At 33.8% G+C, this 27164-nt stretch overlaps 3 protein-coding genes across 3 annotated transcripts; all 3 read left to right on the top strand.

Moving 5' to 3' along the window:
- The first annotated feature begins 8273 nt into the window (after positions 1 to 8273).
- On the top strand, positions 8274 to 11482 carry LOC114712175 (probable peroxygenase 5). Its single transcript, XM_028896644.1, has 6 exons — positions 8274 to 8355; positions 9005 to 9103; positions 9515 to 9600; positions 10285 to 10379; positions 10968 to 11093; positions 11198 to 11482. Exons 1-6 carry the CDS (start codon positions 8322 to 8324, stop codon positions 11343 to 11345), a joined length of 588 nt encoding a protein of 195 aa, XP_028752477.1. The 5' UTR covers positions 8274 to 8321; the 3' UTR covers positions 11346 to 11482.
- An 8162-nt stretch (positions 11483 to 19644) lies between these two features.
- Positions 19645 to 22179, top strand: LOC114712183 (plasmodesmata-located protein 6). Its single transcript, XM_028896651.1, has 3 exons — positions 19645 to 20483; positions 21520 to 21645; positions 21752 to 22179. The coding sequence occupies exons 1-3, from the start codon at positions 19763 to 19765 to the stop codon at positions 21760 to 21762; spliced, it is 858 nt and encodes a 285-aa protein (XP_028752484.1). The 5' UTR covers positions 19645 to 19762; the 3' UTR covers positions 21763 to 22179.
- Positions 22180 to 25865: 3686 nt separating this feature from the next.
- On the top strand, positions 25866 to 26583 carry LOC114712212 (uncharacterized). Its single transcript, XM_028896695.1, has one exon. The coding sequence runs from the start codon at positions 25940 to 25942 to the stop codon at positions 26330 to 26332; it is 393 nt and encodes a 130-aa protein (XP_028752528.1). The 5' UTR covers positions 25866 to 25939; the 3' UTR covers positions 26333 to 26583.
- Positions 26584 to 27164: the final 581 nt, after the last annotated feature.

The raw sequence follows: 27164 nt of genomic DNA, 5'->3' as shown, positions 1-27164 counted from the left end.
GTTACAGACATGTTAAGGAAAACTTCAGTGCACAAATGATTAAATTAAATAGAGGAAAGAGGAAGACTAGTGGGAAAGCAAGGGAGGAGGGACTGCAATACCTGGATGCCATTGCATATGCAAGGCTTGACACCGAGTTTGATGGTGCAATGGATAACATGAGAAAGTTCAATCCACAATTATTTGAGTGGCTTCTTAATCATGGTGATGTTGAAAGGTGGGCCTTAAGTAAATTCCCATTTAAACGGTGGGATAACATCACAACAAACCTTGCTGAGTCATTCAATGCTTGGATGTTGAAAGAGAGACGATATAATGTTGCCCAACTTATACATGAGCATCGTGAGAAAGTGGCAAAGAAGATGTATGCAGCAAGCATAGCAATGAGTAATTGGAAAAATGGTGTAGGCCCAAACATAGATGCAAAATTGGTGGACAATGTTGCTAGATCAGCATGCATGCTGAGTGTACCTTATGGAGGAGGTAGGGTGTGTGTCCATACAGCAAAAGGAGCTGTACATGTTGATCTTGGTCTAGGCGAATGCACCTGTGCAGCTTGGCAAATGTCAGGCATTCCATGTCCCCATGCCTGTGCAGCGATTAAGGCTGTGAATTGCAATGTCTATGATTTTGTTGATGAATGCTACAAGATTACATCACAGCAAAAGATTTATGGCAGGAGTATGATTCCAGTGGCGACAGTAGACATGCCAAATCCTAACAATTACTGGGTGGAAAATATAGGAAGTCAAGTGTTCTTGGCACCGCCTTTGACTAATCGACCGCCAGGAAGGCCTAAAGTAAAAAGACGAGAGTCACAGTTTCAGAATAGGAAGATCTACCATTGTAGCACATGCAAACAAGTTGGGCACACAAGAAGAACGTGCAAGAATCCAAACCCAAGTTGAACTTAGATGTCAATAGATATGGTGATTTTTTGGTGTAAATAGTGTTGCGTGAATGGTAAATCCCATTGCACGTGTAGTGTAGTTAGTATGAAAGTTATGGTTCAATGTTTACCGTGCTGTACTTGAGGTGCAGACATTTGAATATATGTAATGCATCTGCTGTCATATTGCTGCTGGTTTTTGGTAAATACTGTTGGGTGAATGGTAAATCCCATTGCACGTGTAGTTAGTATGAAAGTTAATGGTTCAATCATGTCATAAATACTGTATCAGCTGTCATATTGCTACTGTTTTTTGATAAATAGTGTTGCGTGAATGGTAAATCCCATTGCACGTGTAGTGTAGTTAGTATGAAAGTTATGGTTCAATGTTTACCGTGCTGTACTTGAGGTGCAGTCATTTGAATATATGCAATGCATCTGCTGTCATATTGCTGCTGGTTTTTGGTAAATACTGTTGCGTGAATGGTAAATCCCATTGCACGTGTAGTTAGTGTAGCTACTATGAAAGTAAACGGTTCATGTTTATCGTGATGTACTTGAGGTGCAGTGATTTGAATATATGTAATGTATCTGCTGTCATATTGCTGCATTGTATTGTTCATGGCAGAAAATCTGCCCAGCCCGGCAAGAGGGTGCAAAACCCAGTATAAAAGTAGTAAATACCACTGAAAGAGTTGTAAATCCCTCCGTGTGTTTTGCAAAATTGACCTCCGACCTTTACCGTTTTGAGACCAAAGTTGCGCAGGCCAATTTTTTTGGGATGCAAAACCCACTGTAAAAGTAGTAAATCTCAGTTGGAGAGTTGTAAATCCCTCCGTGTGTTTTGCAAAATTGACCTCCGACCTTTACCGTTTTGACACCAAAGTTGCGCAGGCCAATTTTTTTGGGATGCAAAACCCACTGTAAAAGTAGTAAATCTCAGTTGGAGAGTTGTAAATCCCTCCGTGTGTTTTGCAAAATTGACCTCCGACCTTTACCGTTTTGACACCAAAGTTGCGCAGGCCAATTTTTTTGGGATGCAAAACCCACTGTAAAAGTAGTAAATCTCAGTTGGAGAGTTGTAAATCCCTCCGTGTGTTTTGCAAAATTGACCTCCGACCTTTACCGTTTTGAGACCAAAGTTGCGCAGGCCAATTTTTTTGGGATGCAAAACCCACTGTAAAAGTAGTAAATCTCAGTTGGAGAGTTGTAAATCCCTCCGTGTGTTTTGCAAAATTGACCTCCGACCTTTACCGTTTTGACACCAAAGTTGCGCAGGCCAATTTTTTTGGGATGCAAAACCCACTGTAAAAGTTGTAAATCTCAGTTGGAGAGTTGTAAATCCCTCCGTGTGTTTTGCAAAATTGACCTCCGACCTTTACCGTTTTGACACCAAAGTTGCGCAGGCCAATTTTTTTGGGATGCAAAACCCACTGTAAAAGTAGTAAATCTCAGTTGGAGAGTTGTAAATCCCTCCGTGTGTTTTGCAAAATTGACCTCCGACCTTTACCGTTTTGACACCAAAGTTGCGCAGGCCAATTTTTTTGGGATGCAAAACCCACTGTAAAAGTTGTAAATCTCAGTTGGAGAGTTGTAAATCCCTCCGTGTGTTTTGCAAAATTGACCTCCGACCTTTACCGTTTTGACACCAAAGTTGCGCAGGCCAATTTTTTTAGGGATGCAAAACCCACTGTAAAAGTTGTAAATCTCAGTTGGAGAGTTGTAAATCCCTCCGTGTGTTTTGCAAAATTCACGTCCGACCTTAACCCTTTTGAGACCAAAGTTGCGCAGGCCAATTTTTTTGGGATGCTAAACCCACTGTAAAAGTTGTAAATCTCAGTTGGAGAGTTGTAAATCCCTCCGTGTGTTTTGCAAAATTCACCTCCGACTTTTACCGTTTTAGGACGAAGTAGCACAGCCCAGTAAATTCGCTTCTGCAGTTGTAATCTCGTCACATGTGTTGTAACAAATTGGGAAAATGGTTTAACATTACTTGAAAATGAGTTGCCTTTACAATCCCTGAAAACAGTTTGCAAATTCCCTTACATACATGACATTAACTAACACATCACTAAACTTAGACAGCGTCATTTACTGCCGTGATGCACGCTGCTTTTTCCTCGGTGTGGGTTCTGGGGATGACAGCAAGTTTAGTGCTTCTTCACGTCTTGAATTGAGCTCATGATTAACAAGCCACCACATTAGGTTTCGTCGGAAATCAGCAACATGTTCTTGACCATAGTCAAGCGTCACACCGGGCTCCCATTTGCTCAACCATATTAAAACATGAACGCCACAGTCTCGCCTGCACATGGCAACAATGTCCATGAGTGAAACACGAAGTAGCATTCATACATTATTACATCAACAACTAATACCACTCACAGATTGTTCTGTTGAGGAACAGGGGCCCAAATAATGTCACTCATCTGCTTCTTTCCAATGGTATTGGGCTTTACTATCTCAATCATGTCATAAAATCGATCCCTCTGCACAACACATACTTGCATTTGTAAATAATTTGGTAAACAAAGAGCATGCTACACAAGAACAGTAACAATAGTCTTACACATCCGGTCACCACAGTCATCATATCATCATCAGCTGCACCTTTCTTCTTACTCTTCTTAGCAGGGAAACTTGGCTTCATTGAGTCCAGCACATAGAAATTCATTGTCTTAGGCTCAAGCACAAGACAAAACCAGTGAGCACCAACAAGTGTAGGTCCAAATATCAAGTCACAGTCTCCTATGTTGTAACCGACATATTCAGGCAGCAACTGCTTTTCTCGTTTTCTAGCATCCCACCGAGATGGGTTCGCAGCTAGTATTGCCTGCAGCATCAAATGATTAGTCATGTAGCAGTAATTATTTTGTATTAATCTTAGTAACCTTACCATAAAGTCAGCATCAAATATGTGTCGCTTGACTTCTCCTTCGCTCTTCATATCAGCCAGTAAAGTCTTGCACACAACTGACATAAGCTGTTTGCAAGTAAATTTTAGTTTTCTGCACAGGTATACATGAGCATCAAATATAAATTTATAGTACTCAGCCGAAGATCACAATACTAACTTACCCGGTTACCTATTCTCTCAATTCCTCCAAGTGTCCTTAGCTGATCTCGAGTGATATCCTCATCAGATATTTGAACTAAAGTCCTAAAAATGTGTTCCCAGTATCATTATGTGTGTAGTTAATTAGTAAACAACCGATAAGTAATATCATTCACAGTCATGCGAATAGTAACTTACACGTCACCATCCTGCCTTGAACACATGCGGGATATCATGTTAAAAAACTTTTCCTTTTCCTCCATATTCCTCTTCTTCCTCTTCACAGGCATCGTCAAAATCCATGGAGAATTTATGGCCGACTTCACCTCCCTCTGTGATCTCCTGGGCTGTGCATTCTTGTCCATGGGGGAAACATCAGGGGAATCCATATCTCCTGCTTGTATTCCTTCTTCCTCAACATCAACCATGTCAGCCTCGTCCGAGTCATCTCCATGATGAGGTATGTGTCCTGAGTCCTGTCCATCATCATCATCTCCCTCATTTTCATCATCACCATCATCAGCTTCATCTTCTCCCTTATATTCAGCTCCAACTTCACTAGGGCCCTCATCTCCCACAGTACGATTTTCCTCCATCGTTATGTGCACCTTATGTAGCTCATCCTCTACTGCACTAACAAGTCTCTTGTAGCTTAAATCAATTACAGCCATCAACTTTCGATGTAAGCTTTGCAACTCCTGCATCACATCATTAAAAAAAGGTCAAACACTTTATCTTTTTAATGCACATTGAAATTACGAAGCAAATAAACACACCGGGTGTAAGTCAGCGACACTTCTCCTTCTTCTCTCCTCATCTCCAACCCTAACTTTCGAGCCCTTCTGCTTATACAATAGGCCTCTGTTGCTCGCCTTTCCTTCTTTGTCATCTCCTTTATCCTCTCATCAGTCCAGAATTGAATAGCACTTATTGACCCATCTCTAACAGATTTAGATAATGGGAAGCGCTCAGCAAGATATAACTGCAACATCAAATTATTAATTTTATCATCACTCCATTCAAACATAGAACAAAAAACAATGGTAGTAAATACATACCAATAAGAGGTAGATGCATCCTCCGACGTTGCAACTCCCTTCATCATTGTCTTCCCCTACGTTTCTATACACTTCAACATAATCTTCCATCTCTTTCCACAAGTTGTTCACAATGTATGTGGCCCAATCAAATTGGTGAAATTCATGCATAGTACAACACATCACCCTCACTAGCTTGTCACTGACTGTTGTTTGTGAGGTAGGAGCTAGAAAACTCCCAAGTGTGTACAGCATGAACAAGAACTCGAAATTCTCCTCATTCTCCCCAGATTTAATGTCTTTGAGTATCTTGGTAAAAGAGACTTTACCATATTCATTCTTCAACCTCTTGTATGTTTCATCATCATCATCCACATCCGTTCTTACCTTTTCCCCTGTGTGGGGTACCTCCAACAACTCCGCAACATCTTGTGCATCAATTTCCTTGATCTTCCCCCTTATTGTAAATTGATGAGTAGGCGGATCATATGCTCGAAGAATGCGTACTATGAGGTCACGAGGGAGTCTCTCACATCCCATGTCAAGCAAACTTGCAAATCCCAAACTTTGTACCTTGGCTTTCAATCTGTCATTGCTATTTATAAATTCCACCAATGACTTGTACTGCCGGACTGAGCAACGAGTGCTAAAAGCAACTTTTTTCATCCGCTTCTTCTTCGTCCCTTGCTTCTTTGGTTTGTTCACTTTATCATTATACTTCTTCCTCTCCTCTGGTGGCAGCTCCCTCCATGCCTTTGCTCCCTCCCTAACTTCTTCTCTCCTATTCCTAAACTCTTTGCCCGCCTTAAATTCATGCAGAAACAGCATGTACCCACTCTTCACTTGTCCACTTCCCTCTCCTTGTCCTTCTACTTGTACTTGTAACTCCATTTTCCCTGCTGCAATGACACCACTTGTTAGTCATTCATAGTACTATATTTCTTTCACAACAATGTCGTCAATTCCATCAACAAATGTGGTCAATTACACTAACAAATATAGTAAATTTTATTAACATATCATCAAAATACCATTGTCCACTCAATTAACAAGTGTAGTCAAGTCCACTAACAAATGTAGTAAATATCATTAACATATCACCTACAAAACCATTGCACAGTCAAATGACTTTGCATCACGACGATGTTGTTATTCCTGTAACAAATCTGGTCACTTTCATTGACTAATGTAGTAAATTCCACTAATAAATGTTGTAAATATCATTAACATATCACCTACAAAACTATTGCAGAGTCAAATGAATTTGCATCACGGCGATGTTGTCATTCCCATAACAAATCAGGTCACTTTCATTGAATGATGTAGTAAATTCCACTAATAAATGTAGTAAATCTCATTAACGTGACCTACAAAACCATTGCACAGTCAAACGAATTTGCATCTGCTCACTTTCATTGACTGATGTAGTAAATTCCACTAATAAATGTAGTAAATCTCATTAACGTGACCTACAAAACCATTGCACAGTCAAACGAATTTGCATCTGCTCACTTTCATTGACTGATGTAGTAAATTCCACTAATAAATGTAGTAAATCTCATTAACGTGACCTACAAAACCATTGCACACTCAAACGAATTTGCATCTGCTCACTTTCATTAACTGATGTAGTAAATTCCACTAATAAATGTAGTAAATCTCATTAACCTGACCTACAAAACCATTGCATAGTCAAATGAATTCGCATCACGACGTTGTTATTCCCCTAGCAAAACTGGTCACTTTCATTGACTAATGTAGTAAATTCCACTAATAAATGTAGTAAATCTCATTAACATGACCTACAAAACCATTGCACAGTTCAATGAATTTGCATCACCACAATGTTGTTATTCCCGTAACAAATCTGGTTACTTTCATTGACTGATGTAGTAAATTTCAGTAATATATCACCTCAATATCATTGTCCACTCAATTGAATTTGCATCACAAGCATGTTGTCATTCCCTTACCAAATCTATTATTTTCCATTGCCGAATGTAGTCAATTACTCTAATTAATGTTGTAAATTTCATTAACATATCACTTAACAAATGTAATCATTGCCAACACAAATTTAGTCCTTCTCAGACCAACAGTTGTTATTTCAAAACCAAACCCGCTAGTACTATTTACTACTTACCTCATCAAATTTACTACTCGGCTAATAGAATTACTGCTTGCTAAATTACTACAACAGGATAACCTTTGCAAATTTTACCCACGCAAGGACAAACTTTTCACCCTAAACCATTCAATGAAAATGAAAGTAACTTTGTCATTGCCGCGCATGCAGACCAAATTAGTGGAATTCTACTTCCTTAAAATCCCACCCTCTCCACATAGAAAGCTATACTCTTTTTAGAAAAGTCAAATAACACCGACAAAACTATCCTTTCCATTTTGTTCTTTTCCTTCAAATCAAAATAAACCAATCCCCACAACAAAAGCAATCCCCTGTTCCAATTAAAGGCCACCCAAAATGGATTAAACACTATCAATCACAATCATTTCCAAATATGTACACAACCAAACACATCAGCAATAACATGGAAACAACTTTTTTCGTCCTAGAGCAACTTCTATGGGAACAACAAAGACGGAACCACAAAGAGCATCACTGCATAATTACATTTTAAGCTTCGGGGACCCATCGAATGAACAACAATATTCAAGTTCCCTACCTGTTTAATTTCGAAAGCGACGGCGGCAATGTGATTTCGGCGACCGCTTTTTCGTTACTAGAGGACCTTCGATTTGGTTTCGCCGAGTGGGGGCACTTTCTGTTTCGGTGGGTTGCTCTCGTCGGGTCGGCGGGTTGCTTTCGTCGACTGGGCGAGGTAGTTCTAGTTCCTGTTTCACTTAGTGGGGGTTGCTTTCGCTGAGTGGAAGCAGTTCCTCTTTCGTCGAGTGGGGTGTTGTTTTCGCCGAGGAGTCGGTTTCCGCCTTTTCTCCATCTCCTCAAGTTTCAAACATCTTAAGGGCATTTCGGTCTTTTCACCGAAAATATTAATTCCAGATTGGTTCCCAGTGACCTCCTTGTCATTTTGCTTATTCAGGTCCCTTATTTGTCCTTTTGGAATTGAAGTGGTATTTTATTGTCATTTTCCCTTAAATAAAAGCCATCGTTGAAAACCCACCTGATTTCACAAATCTTTATTTGTGTGTCTGTGTGTGTGTGAGAGAGAAATCGTTATGTATGTACATCGACATATATATATGTATATATATACAGACACACATTCACATACACATACTCCAATAATCCAATTCATACCACTTGTTCTTCTTTGAGCTTTCATCTCTTCTCTCCGTCTGTTGGCTGCTCACTGATCAGTCCATGGCTTCCTCTTCTTCCTTATTAACTCCACAAGGTATATATAGATGCATCCTTATCTCCGCTATATATATACTACCTCCGGTCTTTAATATAATATCCTGTTTGACTTTTATTTTGATCCTAAATATAAGACCCCAATCCACTTTGTTTTTCATACTTATATATTTTTTTTCCAAAGTAACCCTTCTAACAATGATAGTTATAGTCAATATACTCCTCCGGTCCTAATTATAAGACCCAATTGACTTATTTGAGGAGATTAAGGAAGTAAGTTAAGTTGGTTATTTATAATAAATAAGTGTTGTTATTCCTAAAATATCCTTGCTAATTAAGTATATTGGCTAAAACTATCATTATTAAAAGGATTATCTTGGAAAAAAATGCATAAATATAAGATAGAAAATGGATTGGGTCTTATAATTAGGACCAAATAAAAAGTCAAATTGGGTCTTATAATAAGGACCGGAGGAGTACTTGATTAGTAAGGATATTTTAGGAAAGACAATACCTATTTAGGACAAATAACTAACTCAACTCACTTCCTTAATCTCCTCAAATTAGTCAACTAGCTCTTATAATTAGGATCGGAGGTAGTATAAGCTATTGGGCGACTCTTATATATATGTGTGTGGTTTAAGTGTTTATAAACTGGTTATGTGGTTATATTATGATTACTGAAGCAGAAGGAGTTGGCGGTGAGGAACAAAGCGTGCTGCAGAAGCACGTTTCGTTCTTTGATAGGAACAAAGATGGTGTCATTTACCCCTCCGAGACTTTCCAAGGTTCGTTCTTTCTTTCTTTCTTTCTTTTATTATATTTCCCATAGGTATGTCCTTCTTAATTCTCTCCTTTAATTAATACTCCTCCGGTCCTAATTATAAGACCCAATTGACTTATTTGAGGAGATTAAGGAAGTAAGTTAAGTTTGTTATTTATAATAAATAAGTGTTGTTATTCCTAAAATATCCTTGCTAATTAAGTATATTGGCTAAAACTATCATTATTAGAAGGATTATCTTGGAAAAAAATGCATAAATATAAGAGAGAAAATGGATTGGGTCTTATAATTAGGACCAAATAAAAAGTCAAATTGGGTCTTATAATAAGGACCGGAGGAGTATCTTGTAATTAATTAATTCCTTAATTATTCTCAATGAACGGCAAATATTTGTGTTTGTTCATTTAATTCACAGGGTTTCGAGCAATTGGATCTGGCGTCTTCGTCTCCATTGCAAGTGCGGCTTTCATTCACTTCAGCCTCAGTTTCAAAACTCGTCCTGTACTTCTCCTAATTAATTACCCTTTCCATCTTAATTAATTACTCTTCCTCTTTTTAAACATCGTTTTTACTATTTCTCTCAAATTACAATGTCGTCTTCATTCACTTAATTCTACATTTGTCACGATAAATATATATATATATATATATATATATATAGAGAGAGAGAACAAAAACATCATTCTTACATCTGAGAGATCATTTTATAATTTTAACTAATTAAGGAGTATGGTCGGTAAATTTAAATTACATGAATTCTATCACCCAAAGATTTACTTATGTTCTCTGTTAGTTTTTAATTAATAAGGAGTATGTATGATTGTGCTAACCTTAAAAATAAATTATATGGTCTCTTAATTCTATCATCTAAAGATACACAGGATTCTTTTCATATGTAGATCTGGATTTAATATATGAAATTGAAAAAAGTTGCGGAAAGCAAGGTGCTTCTACGAAATTATTAGAGCTTACTTCATCAAGATACTTCTAGCTTCCTGCCTTGTGATCTAAGGATGTTGTTCTTATTAATAAACGAATGGCAATCAAATAATAACACATTAAAGAAATAAAATATTAATTGATGCACAGTCAATAATTGGTCATGCATGTACGTGTAGTCAATTAATTAAATATTTATCATGCAAAATAATTAATTATCTAAAAATTATGATGCTGACGATGTAGGGGAAATTTCCTTCTCCACTGCTTCCCATTGAAGTTAAGAACATCAAACTTGGCAAACATGGCAGCGACTCGGGAGTCTATGATCAGGAAGGAAGGTACTACCTCCGGTCTTTAATATAAGATCTCGTTTAACTTTTATTTTAGTCATAAATATAAGACCACAATCTACTTTGTCTATCATTTTTATGCATTTTTTTCCAAGGTTGTTCTCTTGATAATGATAGTTTTAGCCTATACATTTGATTAGTAAGGATATTTTAGGAAAGACAACACTTATTTATTACAAATAACTAGCTTAACTTATTTTCTTAATCTCCTAAAATTAGTCAATTAGCTCTTATAATTAGAACTGGAGGTAGTATTTGATTTCTTCTTTCTTTTATTCCTCCAAATGTGTGTGTGTGTTCCCATATAAAATATTGCAATTGAAAATTTGTCGTTATTATTATTAGTGTGCTATTAATACAACTGATTGAATGTCATATATGGTGGAGAATCAAATTTAAAAAATAAATTGCACTACTCATAATATATTATGAATTTAGCTTGTTATGACTTTTATATTCTACATGAATTTTACTTACTCGCTATTTAGTGTTTTATTTGAATATTTATGTGTCATTTATCTTACATTTTAATTGGGTCATATATATATGTGACATATATTTATGTATCCATTGTAGGTTCGTGGCTTCAAAATTTGAAGAAATATTCAGCAAGCATGCACACACGTATCCAGATGCTTTGACAGCTAATGAATTGAAAGAAATGCTCAAAGAAAACAGAGCTCCAAGGGATTATCAAGGATGGTATGTATATTTATTCCTTTTCCTTTCTTTTCTTTTTGAATTTTAGGGATGATCAAATTAAATAAGTTGAAATATTAATTAAGAAATTGGTGGAATATATATAGGGTTGCAAGTGAGGCAGAATGGAAGATATTATATAAGTTTGGGAAAGACAGGGATGGTTTGCTGGAGAAAGACACAGTTCGAGCTGTTTATGATGGAACCCTCTTTCACCTCTTGGAGAAGCAACACAGTGCTCACAAAAAGAAGTGAAAATTAATTAAATATGCACTGAATTATTACATGGTTAATTATTAAATGAAAACACTTATCCATATTTAATTTCATCTCTCAAATTCATTGTTTGTATATCATTGTTATTGAATCTGTATATTTGAACTTGGATTTTATCGCTATAGTGTTTGTTTGGAAATTAATATATACGCATTTAGTTGCACACAGATATAATTTTTAAATTATGAAAAAAATGTGCGTCTTTCATCTGTTTTAGTGTATATTTTTAATTTTTTAACATTCCGGTCTCCGATCCCAGTGGTTGTGGTGCACAACTGCACATAGCATCTTGAACATTCTGATCTTACTTATGATGCGTGAAACGATGATATCTCTGTTTTTTAATATAAAAACTAGTTTGATTTTTAATTTGATTATAATATAAAATTTTAATGTATTTTGTTTTTCATATTTATTTATCTTTTTTATGATAATTTTTGTAGTAGTTACACATGTTAAATATTTTATCAAATGGCATTTGATTAGTAAGAGTATTTTAAAAAAAAAAACACCTATTTATTACAAATAACTAACTTAACTAATTTTTTTAATCTATTCAAATTAATCAACTAATTTTTATATTAAAGACCAAATGTAGTATAAAATTGCTTTAGGGAAATGAAAATGTTGTTTATTACACCTCCTATCTTAAATATAAGACTCATTTTATAATATAAAGTGCACTACTAAATAGATCTTATATTAAATACTCCTCCGATTTTTGATATAGAACATAATTCTTAAATTGATTTTGGTATTAAATATAAGACTTACTTCTTATATTTATCAGTTTTTTCTAAATTATCCCTATGGATACTCCCTCAACCATAATCAAGTAGAAGAAGGAGATGAGATATTAAGAAAGATGATTATAGTGTTTTAAGAAAAACATGTCATATTCTTTCGATCTTAAATATAAGACCCTTATACTAGTATGTATAAGTGTCTTATATTTAGAATCGAATGAGTATTTCGTATAATTAACTAACTTATCTAAACTTTTTTAATCTAATACCTACATTAAATATAGAAAGAGAATATAACTTTATGTGACATGAAAAGGAGTGATAATTAATAATGTGCTGGGTGTTTAATGATGATGACTGTTGAAAATTAGGAGGCCAAAGATCGGATTGGGCTTGGACTTAAATTCCCTGGCTCAAAATTGGGCCCAGTCATGTGCCCCAAAAGTAAGCCCAGGCATTTCCAAAAAGAGACCAGGCTTACAGACAGCTTCAAGAATTTGCGCACAAGTGACACGTCAATTCCTTTCCTGAAAAAACGGAAAGAAAGAAAGAAAGACTTTAATTGAGCTCTACAGTTAGATGGGATATTATGTTTTATTATTAATATAAATAACAAAGTCATCATTAAAAAGGTGAGGAACGTTGTTGAAATCACTATAGACTATAGTAAAACGAATTAATGATTTAGTTAAATTAGTTATGCGCATATAATCGATTGCATAAAAAAGGAAAAAATAAAAAATCTTTTTATTTCCTCAGGAATTTTCAAACCCGTGAAGAAGTTACCTGATAAATTACGTCAAAGACAGAAAACATGGAAGCAGCATGGGAGGGCTTCAATTATTTTATCTTGTATGTTTCGGATTCCTCTTGTTTTTATGTCTTTTTGCCATTATTATCACTGGAAATGAGTTCTTGCCGACCTAATAAATCATCGTAGAGACAGAAAGATTCGATCAACACGAATTAATGGGATAAATGGATTTGGAAGTTTTTGTATGTAAATTAAACCATGAAGTAGAGCCCCATATATATATATGCATGCAGTGATTTATGGAAACACTAGCTCTGATAATTAATATAAAAATTAGTTTGACTTTCAATTTGGTTCTAAATATAAGATCATAATCTACTTTGTCTCTTTTATTTATCTATTTGTTTCAAAGTAGTCTTTGTACTGCACATGCTAAATTTTTTTTTAAATAACACCTGATTAACAAAAGTATTTTAGAAAAGACAGTACATATTTATTACAAATAACTAATTTAATTAATTTTTTTAATCTACTTAAATTAATTAATTAATTTTTATATTAAAGATCATAGACAGTAACAAAATGTAGTATTGTATTATTCTTGCCTGGTCGCGTGCCACATACCAAAAAAATTAATTACAAGACCCAAAAGAAAGAAAGAAAGAAAGAAAGATTGATTATTAATTAATTTCCCAGATGGGAATTGAATAGTGATGTAAACCAACGAAGGTATGCAAAGGGGGATGGAAGACAGAAATCAAGTTAGCTTTCTTCATATTCAAGATGAGGTGACCTTCCTCCCCCTTCCTGTCTCCCCCAATTGAATTTGGATTCTTTGATGATGTGACCAGAAAACGACTTCCATTTTAATGCAAACTTTAAATTTCATTTAATTATTTTTTTCATTTTTGGTGAAAAGTAAATCTATATAAACCTTTTTATATTGATTGAACGGTTAAAATTTATTCTTCTTCTTCTGTTTTTGTTTTTTTTTTTTTGGGAAATGCAACACTTCTCACAATATGCATGTAGTTAACCCACCAATATGGTTGGGAGAGGCACTGAGAAACTAATTAACAAAAAAAAAGAAACGTTGCGTTATTGCATGTTAGCTGTCTTAATGAAAAGTGACATGTAGTCAATTAATTGTATAGAAAAGTTTAACATAAAAATTTATGCATTTATTTTGGAGAGCACTATATTCTTCTGGCCCTCTGGCATGGTGGAAAAAAAATCTATATGGCATCGTATTTTCATGGAATAGACATGAGAAGTATTTTCATATTAAAGTGGACCCAATATCGTCTTATATTGAATGGCAATTTACATCTTTTATGTTTGATTGAGTAAAATATTTTGATTCCACTTCTAAATTGCATCAATTATAAAGATCTCTCCTCTATTTTAAAAATATATAGTTTAGTCCAATTATTTAACACTGTTAGGAATATTCTAAAAAGATTCTTAAAATATTATTTTTAACTGAATTTATATTAAAATAAATTTTATTTACTATTTTATTTCTCATTCTAATAAATTTCTAAATTATATTTGTACAATTACATCCATTTCATTTAGTTAAGATAAGCATCAAAGATTAGAGTAAAAATTTAACTAATTTTTTAATAAATATATATATACTTAACTAAATATGTATAAATTTTTAGAACAAAGATTTGATTTAAAAGTTTAAAATTATAAATTTAAATAATTTATAAAATCTTTTAAATTTATAACATTTAAACTTTACGATAAACAAAAACTATGTATTTGAAATATGTTTTTACAATTTAAAAAAATCAAAATAAATAATTTCCAACAAATGTGATGGAATATTAAAAATATAAAATTTTATGATTTAGATCAAAATTAATAAAATTTATACCACATTAGAAATTTTAAAAATAATTTTTTTATTTTATAAAAACAGTTTTTGGAAAATATAAATGTCTAAATAATTATTAAGTTAAAAATGGGTATTTTGGCAAAAAGATAATTTAAAGTCAAACTTAAAGGTCAAGTAACGGTTTGGGTGGATAGAAATAAAATCTTAAATATATAAAGGAGGTTTATGTAACATATATTTTAACTGTAAGGGAGGTTTATATATATTTTCAAAATAAAAGAGAGGTTTCTGTAATTGATATAAAATAGAAAAGTGATCAGTGTATTTTACTCTTTATATTTAATTAAAAAAAGTGACAAAATCCCTCAATAGGTAAAATTAGACGTAATAAGAGTAAGCAAATAAAAACTATCGGACCAATTAGTTTGTTAATAATTAATATTCGAACTAATGTTGAATAGAGAAGAAGGTCCAAAATAGATGAATAATAGCGTATAAAAAGAAATTCATTAATAATAAATATGCTTTTGGGTCTGTGGCTTTATGGCTTTTGCAATCAGCTTCGTCCCCTTTGCCCAGATAAAGGAGTCATTCGTTTGAATTGACTCTTCAGTCGTTTTTGATAATTATTTCAGCTACGAAACTTCTCACCATTCATACGCAACGAAACATCCTAATCTATATATCTCCCCATTTTCCTCAAATCTGCCAAAACTGGCTAGCGCATTATGTACGTTTGTATTCTACATTTAATAAATATCACTCATCCTTAATATAAAAACTAATTAATAATTAAATTTAGTCCTAAATATAATATCTCAACCCACTTTATCTCCTAAATTTATAATTTATTTTCTAAAATATTCCTATTGATTACATATATCAAGAAGGTTTCTATCTAAGAGTAGTCATGATTGAAAGAATATTTTAGAAAAATTAACTCATATTTATTATTAATAGATAACTTAACTAATTTCATTAATCTATCCAAATTAGTTAAGTAGCTCTTATATTAAGGATTGGAGGTAGTAAATCACACTTTTATTTATAAATTTGAAGTATAAATAAATAATTTTTTATATTTTATACTGATCGTTGTTATCGTTGGGAATCAATTATATATTATATATATGGACTTATGAATTTCATTAAAATTAATTGGACTTTTATTTTCTGGGGAAAAAAAAGTTTAGTAACTCTTCTTAAAAGTGAAAGATAAATTATGACACTGATTTTCCTGAGTTTTCTATTGTTAAGTTATGCATTTTTATTTATCCAAAAAACTATATCTTAGGTGATTCTTCTTTTTCTCCCCCTTGGCTACTGTTAGTATAAGAGACAGAGACATATATCTTAAATTATTTTGGATCATTCACGAAGGTCATTGTGGGGCCTGGCAGACAAATGAAAGCGTTATATTTTCTGCTTAATTAGCCATGATGAAACTTACACATTGTCACCTAGTTTCTTTATTATTTACTCTTTTTTTTCTTCTGGAAACTTTGTGTATTCTTCCTTCTTTATTCCAGCTGTCATTCCCATGTTTTGAAAGAATAACAATTATGCCATATTCGTTCTAATATTTTAATCAAATTATTAAATTTTCAAATATATAATACTCTATGTATCATATGCAACCCTACAATCACTTGAATTGTTTGTGGTGGTCTTAATTCGTGAATTGTTTCGTGTGTTACATACTCAGAATTTGATGAATTGGGTTGTATTATTGATAGGTTGTAGTGTAATCTGTTAATTACAAATTTTATATTTTATACTGATATTCTTGTTAGTCTTAAATATAAGAAGAGAACTAATTACCTAATTTATGAAGATTAAGAAATTTGATTAAATTAATTATTTAATATTATTATTAGGTAAAAGTTATCTGTCACAATATTCTCTAAAATACCTATATTTTAATCAGTGTTAAATAATGTGAGAGGCTAGGAGTGTGAAATTAATGAAAGTAAGGGGATAAAATGTATCAAAACACTATATTCAGGACAAAACCACATTGATTAACTAGATTTTATATTTAAAATTAGTGGGAGTATTAATATTTATTGTTGTCATTATCTCAAAGTGATGTGAATTTCCATCATTCAGGCAAAGCAACCTTTTAGTGATGAAAATGTAATGCAGCTTTTAGCTTAGGTGGATATCCTTAAAATCCGAAAAGTTGCAAATTGCCACAATAATACAGTTCGTTGATCACTTCAAAGCAATTCATAAAGTGAATCACATCATAAAACCATATAACACTATGAAGTAATCAACACTATATATGATAACAAACGAAGCTCTGATGATAATATCCAAAATATGAATTTTGCAATTTTAATCTGGTCTAAAAATTTCCTTAAAAATCAATAGAAGCTCAAATATGTGGACCCTCAATGACTCACCCGATCCAAAGTGTCCCTATCCACTTGCCCTGAACTTGCAAGTAATTTTATGAATAATACATTTAGCTGGCTTAATTAGTGGGGTCCTCCTATACTGTCTGAAATATTAAGTTAATGAATAAATAAATTGTACTATTCATGCCTCAACAAAATATGATATGTTAGAGTTTCTTCATTATGTATTGTGATAAGGTGTTTAAATACTCTGAAAATATCGACAAAGGAGCACTCAACGCCTGAAAGTTCTTTTTGGCTCTTGCATGTCTTGAAAGTTTATTTTCGTAGCAAAAATATTCTTATCGTTATCCACCATTAAATTTAACCGTTAAATTATGCAATTTGACTGGTGTATTTAACGGTCAAATTTAACGGTAGATAATGGTTTAGAATAAAAATACCATAAAATAAAATTTTCAGGACATATACATAAAATAAAATTTTCAAGACATATAAGATCTTTGAAAAAATTTTCAGGGTGTTGAATGCTTTTTCGTGATACTTTTAAAGTAATTTAAGCAATCCTTTTTATATTTATATTTATATAGAAGTAAGTGATAGAGACCACCATAGAATTCAAGAGGGCCTATATATAACAGAGAGGGCGACCCATGGAAATAGACCAAATCTTTATTTTCCATATATTAATCATGCAATTACAAAATGGCGACGCCACCCAATCTCGTAGCTGGCTAGTCACGGAGAATAAAAAATAAAATTGATCAGCAATTTGAGCTGGGTCTAATTCGTGACATGACGAATTAAAATTTAATTCCTTGTTAAATGAGATGTTTATATTTAGTGCTCAATGGATAAATTTCATAGATAAGCTGTTATTTTTTTAAATTATTTTTTCAAAATGATGCGTGTTGGTGAAGCGAGGTGAACCACATATGGAAGAAACAAGGGTTGCTATCAAGATCTTATCTGAGAGATGTTGCAAAACGGAGCTATCGTTCCTTCCCCACAAAACTGAACTGAATAAAAGTCAAAAGCTTTTCCACTAATTCACAAATGTTATGCAACCATTTAAGCCTGGAAACTTCATCCCCACCCACTTTACTCATCACTTTTGTAGTCTCTTCACTTTCCTTCCTCCTCTTTCTTCGTCTTCATTATTGCTAGTACTTCTAACTCACCCTTTTTACATGGAATTCAAACTTCCCCCTTCACTTGGCAACATGTCTAATTTTGATTATTTAATTTATTCATGTCAGATCTATTTAGACTATCTAAATTTTATAAATTATTGTGAACCAACATAAATTGTTCGAATGTAATAAACTATTTAATATTGGATGCTTCTTTTTATCATAAATACAAAGAGTTGGATAATTAAATTGCAGATATTGAAAAAATTATTTAAATTATTTATTTGTGAAATAGGTGTATTAGTTTTTGTAAAATATTCATTAGAATCATTTTTATTGAAAAATATACTCTTAATAGACAATTCTCTAAATACGTACATACAAATCAATAGGGAGAGTTTAAGGATTTAGGAGATAAAACCGATTGGATTTTTATATTTAAGATCAGGATAAACCTGTCCATTATTAATTCTCATATTTATTTAAAACCAGAGAGAGTATTATTTATTAATCAGAACTGATCTGGAGTAGGATGGGATTTCAATCAAATGAAAAGGTCCCCACCATAATCTTGAAGAACATGCAAAGGATCAAAGTGAGATCAGAGAATCGTGTTCTAAGAATAGTACGTAGTAGGTATGCCCTATATATATAGGACCACCCTTTTGTTTGCCCTTCTGATGCCTTTGGAGTCAACAACAATCACCGACCCCCCACTCCCTTTCTCTTCTCCTTTTTGATGACTCACCCTCCACACACATTATTCATCCAAAAAAGGCATCACATTAATTAGCAACGTAAAATTAAAAAGAATTACACAGAGTTAGATATGATTGTTGAGTGAGTTTTAATTCTCACTTCGCACCAAGAAGTTTATTCCCCAGTTTTTATTCAAATTATATTCTATCTCTGGTCAGATCTTGTTTGACTTTTATTTTGATCCTAAATACAAAATTCCAATCTACTTTGTCTCTCATATTTATATATTTTTTCAAAATAATCCTTCTAACTAGGGTAGCTCTAACCAATACACTTGATTAACAAGGATATTTTAGGAAAGACAACATATATTTATTACAAATAACTAATTTAACTTCTTTCCTTAATCTCCTTAAATTAGTTAATTAGCTATTATAATTAGGAGTGGAGGTAATATTATACATAATAAAGTCAATCATATTTCAAATTATTATGCCTATATTGATTAATATCACACAATAGTTTAAACATTACAGGACTAATAGCATATACAAATATTATTTATTGTCTCAAAAAGGTTAATAGTGAAAAATATGTGTAAAGGCACATTAGGTTTGTGAATTTATGGTGCGTAGCCATTTCTAGCGACCTTTTCTACTTTTGTTTCCACAACCATATCATCACTCTTATACACTCACATCAACTTCCTCACCCCCTTACGTAAATTCACATAAAAGCAACCATAAAGTTTTTTTCTCTCTCACAACACACACACACACACACACCCCTTCACAATACACATCAATCTTCTTCCGTTGCCAGATTCAATTCTCTCTTTCACAGCCACACACAAGCATGTCATCAACCTCTCATCTCTTCCTCCCTTTGTTTCTCCTCCTAGTGTTCTCAACCTTCATATCCCTGTCGGCTTCCGCCACAGATTCTTTCATCTTCGGCGGCTGCTCGCAGCTCAAGTTCATGCCGGGGACGGCATATGAGAGCAACGTAAACTCCCTTCTGACCTCTCTTGTCAACTCAGCCATGTTCTCCAGCTACAACAACTTCACCGTCCAAGGCTCCACCCAGCAGGACACCGTCTACGGCCTCTTCCAGTGCCGCGGCGACCTCGCCAGCGCCGACTGCTCTCGCTGCGTTGCAAGGGCTGTCAGCCAACTTGGCACCCTCTGCCTCGACGCTTGTGGCGGCGCGTTGCAGCTGGACGGCTGCTTCGTTAAGTATGATAACACGACGTTCTTAGGGGTGGAGGACAAGACTGCGGTGCTGAAGAAATGTGGACCGTCGATTGGTTTGACTTCTGATTCGTTGACTCGGAGATATGCTGTGTTGGCTACTTTGGGAGCGTCGGATGGGCCGTTCAGGATTACGAGTTCTGGGGATGTCCAGGGCGTCGCTCAGTGCGTCGGGGATTTGAGTGCCAGCGAGTGTCAGGATTGCCTCTCCGATGCGATCCAACGGCTGAGAATGGAGTGCTCGGGTGGCGCGTGGGGGGAGATGTACTTGGCCAAATGCTACGCGCGATACTCTGGTCGTGGGAATCACTCGCCAGGTGGAAGTGGTAAGTTACAAATTCGCGCTAGAGATTATTCAATTAAATCATACTACTATATTTTTGTTTGGCGAAATAGTATATAAATAAATTTTAAAATATATAAAAAAATTTAATAATTTATTTATAGATGAAATAATTTTAGAATTTTATATTAACTTAGTAGTAAATATAAAATTATTTTGACAAAAATAATCAGTTATTATTCTTTTGTAGGCTGAATTAATTTTAAAATATACAGGATTTAAAAATAAAAGAAGATTTGCATGGTAAAATGTTGGTGCCAGAAATTCAATAAATTTCTTACCTTTTCCGGCCCCCTTTTTCTATTATTAATTGATAAGCCATGGTTATTCTTTCCGGCCAGAAAAGATAGGTGTGACATGAATATTCGTAGCTTATAAAAAAAGTTGTGATGTGAATGCAAAGAGAATAAATGAAAAAAAACAAACAATAATCTGATAACCTCCAGAGAAGTGTATTATTTTTTTTCCCCAACAAAGGTCCCATTGAATTGAAATATTCTAGAAACATTTTCTAATGTCAAAGGACATACACTTTAATTAAATTCCGTTTTGCTAGGTAATCAATCAAACCAAATCCATATATATAAAATATACACATTACACAATAATATTTCGTCAGATAGGCAAAGAAGGTCCCACTTCGAATTGGTGTCCATTAATCAACGAATTGATAAAGAATCCTATGTCTACAAAGAAACAAACCAGGGCCGCAAGAACGTTAATCAATTATATCAACATTATAATTGTTTTCCCCAATCCCTAGAAATTAAAGCACTACATCAAAAGAATGAAAAGAGAGCCACTTGCTAGTGTTTAATTTGGATGTATAGAGAACATATTATCTTATATACATTTCTTGTGAGTCTTCTTCTATCTTTCTTCACTATTACCATTAATTTTTAGAATTATATAAATTTAAATTGGGATGATAAAAAAGTCATTTAGTTATATATGAAATTAAGTTTTTATATATTTATTTATTTCTCCATATGAACGAAATTGAGTGATACATATATCAGATGATAGCAACAGAAATGATGAGGAGATTGAGAAGACACTGGCCATTCTAATAGGACTCATTGCTGGTGTGGCTCTTATCATTATCTTCATTTCCTTCTTCTCCAAAGTCTGTGGCACACAAAAAGGTCCGTTTAATTACTTCTGAAATGCTTAATTTCTTATATATAATTAATTAAATGTTTAATTAATTACTTTGATGTTTAAGCTTAATCATCTTGATTATATATGCAGGTGGTAAATAAAAAGATGGGACCTAGACAGTATTGAAGAGTTTTGAGCTCCAGATTCTTAACTACTATGTCCTTAAGTATCAAGTCTCACCCTTAGCTTTTTGTAATATTTGGTTTTATTTTTGTGGATTTCGAAATCCATATTTTTTTTTTTGAATGTTCAGTGAATTAGTTGTAAAAGTTTAATGCACAGTTCTGTAGCTTTATAAAGAATAACTGTGAAGGCATATAGAGAAAGATATGATGAAGGAAAAAGTAGTGGAAGTGGAAGAAAAAGCAGAAAAAAGAATTAAAGATCAATGATTCCTCTTTCTTCACAGCCACATATGTTATTTGAAGCAATTAAGCTGATGGTCCTGATGTGTACACATATATAGTGACCTATATATACTACTCAGAATATGTATATAGCCTTTCATGGTTATTATTCGATCTTCTTCTATTTTTTCCCCTTTAATGTAATTTTTTAAGTATTAAAAAGTATTCTTCACTTTTCATTCAACTAATAATTAGGATATCTCCTGAAATATTAGAAACATAACTTTTAGAAAGCGATAATACATAGACAGTGACATGAGTTTTCTTTTGTGTGAAGCTTTTTTGAGGTACAAGGGACTCTCTCTCTCTCTAAGTTGCTCTCATGGTGTCTTCTTTTTTGTGGGAATACTATTAAGTTTAACTAGAATTTCGTAATCGAACATATTCTTTTTTTGAGAATTGATTAATTTAAAATTGAACATGTACTAAGTCAAATTATCATTGACTTACGTGAATACCCAAAAAAACCTTTAAAAAACTTCTAATTAGAAATCTTACACCTTGTATGCAGAAAGGAACTTCCAATTACTATGACATATATGATAAAGTAAAAGCCTTTCATCAATTTACAATTAATGTAATGATATTTCACTTGTATAAATAATTGTATTGAGTTATGAAATAATACAAGAAGGCTCTTTCTCTCATGTGTATATTCTCTCTTGTTTATACTTCCATTGCTCTTTTAAGTTACTTTATTTTACAACAGATTTAATTTGTATAATTAGAGACAGAACCACACAAGAGAATATGATTATACATGAATCCCTAACATCATATAATTATAATATTTCACTTTTTATATTTTATTTTTTCTCCTAAATACTCCCTTTACAATCAATTTTAAGATGAACTAAATAATGGGAAGTGATAAGGAAAGGATGGTTCGTTCCTAAACTTTCCACCAAATGATTTGACCAACATGACATGCATCCGTCTAACTTTTGATGTTAAATAGAAAGGTATAAGGGTTTTTGTTGGTTGAAGAAAAGGCAGAATTTATGAAGAAAAGGCAGAATTTATGTCAAATCACATAAGTTTGCAATGATTAATGAACTAATTATTTTAAAAACATTCTCCCCCAAACCCTTTCCTCTTTCAATCCAATCTGTTCAAAGAGCACTTCACAGTTGATCACAGAATGATTTTGCTCACGGTATCAATAAAAATTTATTTTATTATAAGAAAAGTTTAAATTAAGGAACAAAAAAATTATAGGACTTCCAAAGAAAACTAAGAGCTTTAACTTATTCTTAATATAAGAGTTTGTTTGATTTTCAATTTGGTCCTAAATATAAAATTCCAATCCACTTTGTATTTCATATTTATTCATTTTTTCTAAAGTAGTCCTTGTAGTAGTTGCACTTATTAAATGCTTCATCAAATGACACTGATTAGTAAGAGTATTTTAGGAAAGACAAAATTTATTTATTACAAATAATTAATTTAACTAATTTTCTTAATCTACTCAAATTAGTTAATAGCTCTCATATCAAATACCAAAGATAGTAATGAAAACGGTTTGCTCAAGCAACTGATACCAGTTTTCGGTTAAAAGCAGATGAAATGTATTAAAGGCTTTCCCCAACTTTTTTTTTTTTTTTCCATAACTACGTATAAATGTATCACAGTTTGATCACTCAAGTTGAACCTATAGTTATTGTAATAAATTTGTCTACATATCAATCTCAAATAAATTATTAGAAATTCCGAAATGATCATTATCAGGAAAGAATGAACTTGACAATGAAAAAACTACCAGAACCCACTGCAAAATCGTGAATTGTATAATGATAATTATTACCCAATGAATGAACAAATAGTGTATTGGTTTCATGTGATCTCACGCCTTTTTAGAAAAGTTTAAAAGGTGCTAAGCGAGAACGGCCAACACTTGGGTCTGTGATTGTTTTTGCAATATGGCTCTATTAGAAAAAGCAAAGATTCTATTAGATTAGTAGCTATCTTCTTTATATTATGGCTTATGTGTAAAGATTGATGTGGGTGGAAAATATATATAAGCATCGAGTGAGGAAAGTTGTTCCTATCTTTAACTTCTAAACTAGATGTTGGCCGCACAAAGGAGGAAAAAGAAAAGTCCTACATAGTGAATTCAAAAGTGGATGAGTCTGGAGGAAAAGTTGAAGGAGGAAAAAAAATAGAGTAAAGCATATAATTTTATTTTTTGAATCATTAGATGATTTGTGTTTCGAAGACTCCCTCAGATTAGGACATAAGTATTTACAGAAGTAGTTACTAATTACCTTCCAACAAGTTCTTGTTAAATTGATTAAAACTTTTGGCCTTGTGAGATATAAGTAAATTTTTCACTACCTTTACTAACTTTTGTTCCTTTTTTTTTTTTTTTTAACTTGCTACGCATAGGCATTTTTTTATTAGAAGTGATTCTATTTGATGTACGATTGGGCATTAAGGGGGTATTTGGGTGAAAACAGAATCATGATTTTAAAAATAATTTTACGGTATACGAAATAAATATGTAAAGAAATTTACCTCGATTTGTAAAAAAATGCTTTTGAAAAGCACTTTTATATCTTCCGAAACACCCCCTAAATGTGAGATTTGAACTTTGATTCACTATGTTGTGAGATACTAGCCCTTTCTGCTAAATCTAACCCTGTTTTGTTCTTTTATTAATACTTAGAAGCGATGATGTTCAAATCACCGTCAGGTCGATTTGTAAAAAAATGCCTTTGAAAAGCACTTTTATATCATCCGAAACACCCCCTAAATGTGAGATTTGAACTTTGATTCACTATGTTGTGAGACATTAGCCCTTTCTGCTAAATCTAACCCTGTTTTGTTCTTTTGTTAATACTTAGAAGCGATTATGTTCAAATCACCGTCAGGTATTAAATGTGATTATTTTTTTCAATGAGAATTTGAACCTTAATTACTCATTGTAAAAGACTCGTCTTTTTTTTTTTTTGGGTAATAGAAAGGCAAGCTTCAGCTTGTGCGGATAGAATGAAAAATCTCAAAACATAAACTAGTTGTCTGATGGATTTTGGATCAGGTTCACCTCCATAGTTGTCTGATGAGCGTTTAAGCGATCCGCACGCAAAAGTGCCTTCCTGTGAGAGTGATTGATTTCCAGATCCCAATTTGAATAAATGATGGACCTTGTCTCGTAGATTTCTTCTCTTAGTGGATGTGAAGATCCACCTCCTTCTTGCAGTAATTGCAACGCATCTCGCAAATCAGAGAAAAGTTTGACCTGTGACAGCTTCATCATTTTGCAAAGCTTCAGACCTGAACAGATGGCCAACAGCTCCGTTGTAGTCGAACCCACAAAGCCCAAATTCTGTTGGAAGCCCATCAGCCAATTTCCATGTTCATCTCTTATCACCCCACCGCATGCAGCATGTCCTTGGTCCGAAACTGAACCATCCACACCTATTCTTAAGAGACTCGTCCTTTTATACCATGGTCAACCCTCCCGGTAACAATACGATTGGGAACATTTGTTTTTTGGGGAACTGATCTTTTCAGATTTCAAGCCCAAGTGGTTTTTTAATATAAGGTGCCCTGTATACATACATTCATGGCCCAATGAACCCAGCCCATAATAAATCATAATGGGCTGCTCTCGGGCTTAATGCAAGAAAAACAACGAACGGACTGGACTACTAATGTGGCCCATAGACATGTCCCGAAGAAATATTCGGTTGCTTATTCAAATAATTCTACACCGTAAGATCTTATGGACGACTGGGATAGATTATTTTATAAAGTAGAATTTCCCAGAAATGAAGAGAATTCTGGTCCAAGAACCCTTCCCCGTCAATCCGAGGGATTACTTCCGGAAATTCAACCTCTGTAGATTCGCATCGGAAGAGAGAGCTCATCAATGGCGCTTGAATGGGTTGTGCTAGGGTACGCAGCGGGTGCGGAGGCTATTATGGTGCTCCTCCTCACGATCCCTGGCCTCGACGGCCTCCGCAAGGGCCTCATCGCTGTGACTCGTAATCTTCTCAAACCTTTCCTCTCTGTCGTTCCCTTTTGCCTTTTCTTGCTCATGGACATATACTGGAAGTACGAGACTCGTCCCTCCTGTGAGGCCGACACTTGTTCCCCTTCCGAGCATCTTCGGCATCAGAAGTCCATCATGAAGAGCCAGCGCAATGCTCTCCTTATTGCTGCTGCCTTGATGTTCTACTGGCTTCTCTACTCCGTTACCAATCTCGTTGTTAAGATCGAGCAGTTGAATCAGCGGATCGAGCGTTTGAAGAATCGGGACTGACTCAGATGTTCGATTGGCTGAGTGGTTAAGATAAGTATCTTACTTTTGTGTTGGCGTGATTTAAATTTTCAGTGTTGTATTAGGAACCTCTTTTCCATTATGGTTTTGTACCACTTATTCTGAGATTGAAGAGGAAATAAAAAAAGATTAGAGACTTCCGGTTGTTTTGTTTGATCTGAATAGTCTGTGGAAAGGGGATTTTTCTCATTATATTGAATATGCTATTTAACATGTGTGTACACTTTTCTTCACTCTTGTTTCTGAAATTATTTATAGTGTTGGATCTCATAACCTCTATAAAAGGAAAGTGATGGTGTGAGTAGTGCATCTGATCAATGGCCCAACACTAATTGTCTGATTCTCTATTTTGTTTAAACCCTAGAGGCGATGGTGCATGTTTATTTTATGTAGCAACTAGGCTTTGAAGTTACCAGACTTGCTGCCCTGTTTCCGGGCTTTGCCTTCCATGTCCATGTGATACAATCAACAAGGAACGAAGAACATTTCTTTATTTTCCAAAACTTGGTTTGTTTGGATGGGTGACAATGGCTGAACTAAAGGGATAATTTCTCCTTGTTTGTAATTGTTGAAAAATGAAGGAGGATAATGGAAAAGTAGCGCAAGTCTTTCCCAATAAATATTTAAAAGTGTCTATCTAACTATTTAGATTGGAGATTAATTGAAAAGGAATTGACAATTATTAGTGTTACTTTGTTAGTTGCAAAATGAATGCGGGTGGGATTTTTGTGTGTGTTTTCTTTGCGCATTCAGATCATTTCTAGTCCTAACTATAGTTGTCACATTGTGATGTGCGTACGAAACTAAAATTCGA

Source organism: Neltuma alba, unplaced genomic scaffold, assembly GCF_004799145.2.
Source record: "Neltuma alba isolate B1F8T4 unplaced genomic scaffold, ASM479914v2 tig00011340_pilon, whole genome shotgun sequence".
NCBI classification, from domain to species: domain Eukaryota; kingdom Viridiplantae; phylum Streptophyta; class Magnoliopsida; order Fabales; family Fabaceae; genus Neltuma; species Neltuma alba.
Note: the sequence above shows the minus strand (reverse complement) of the source record. Positions and strands in the feature narration are given on the sequence as shown.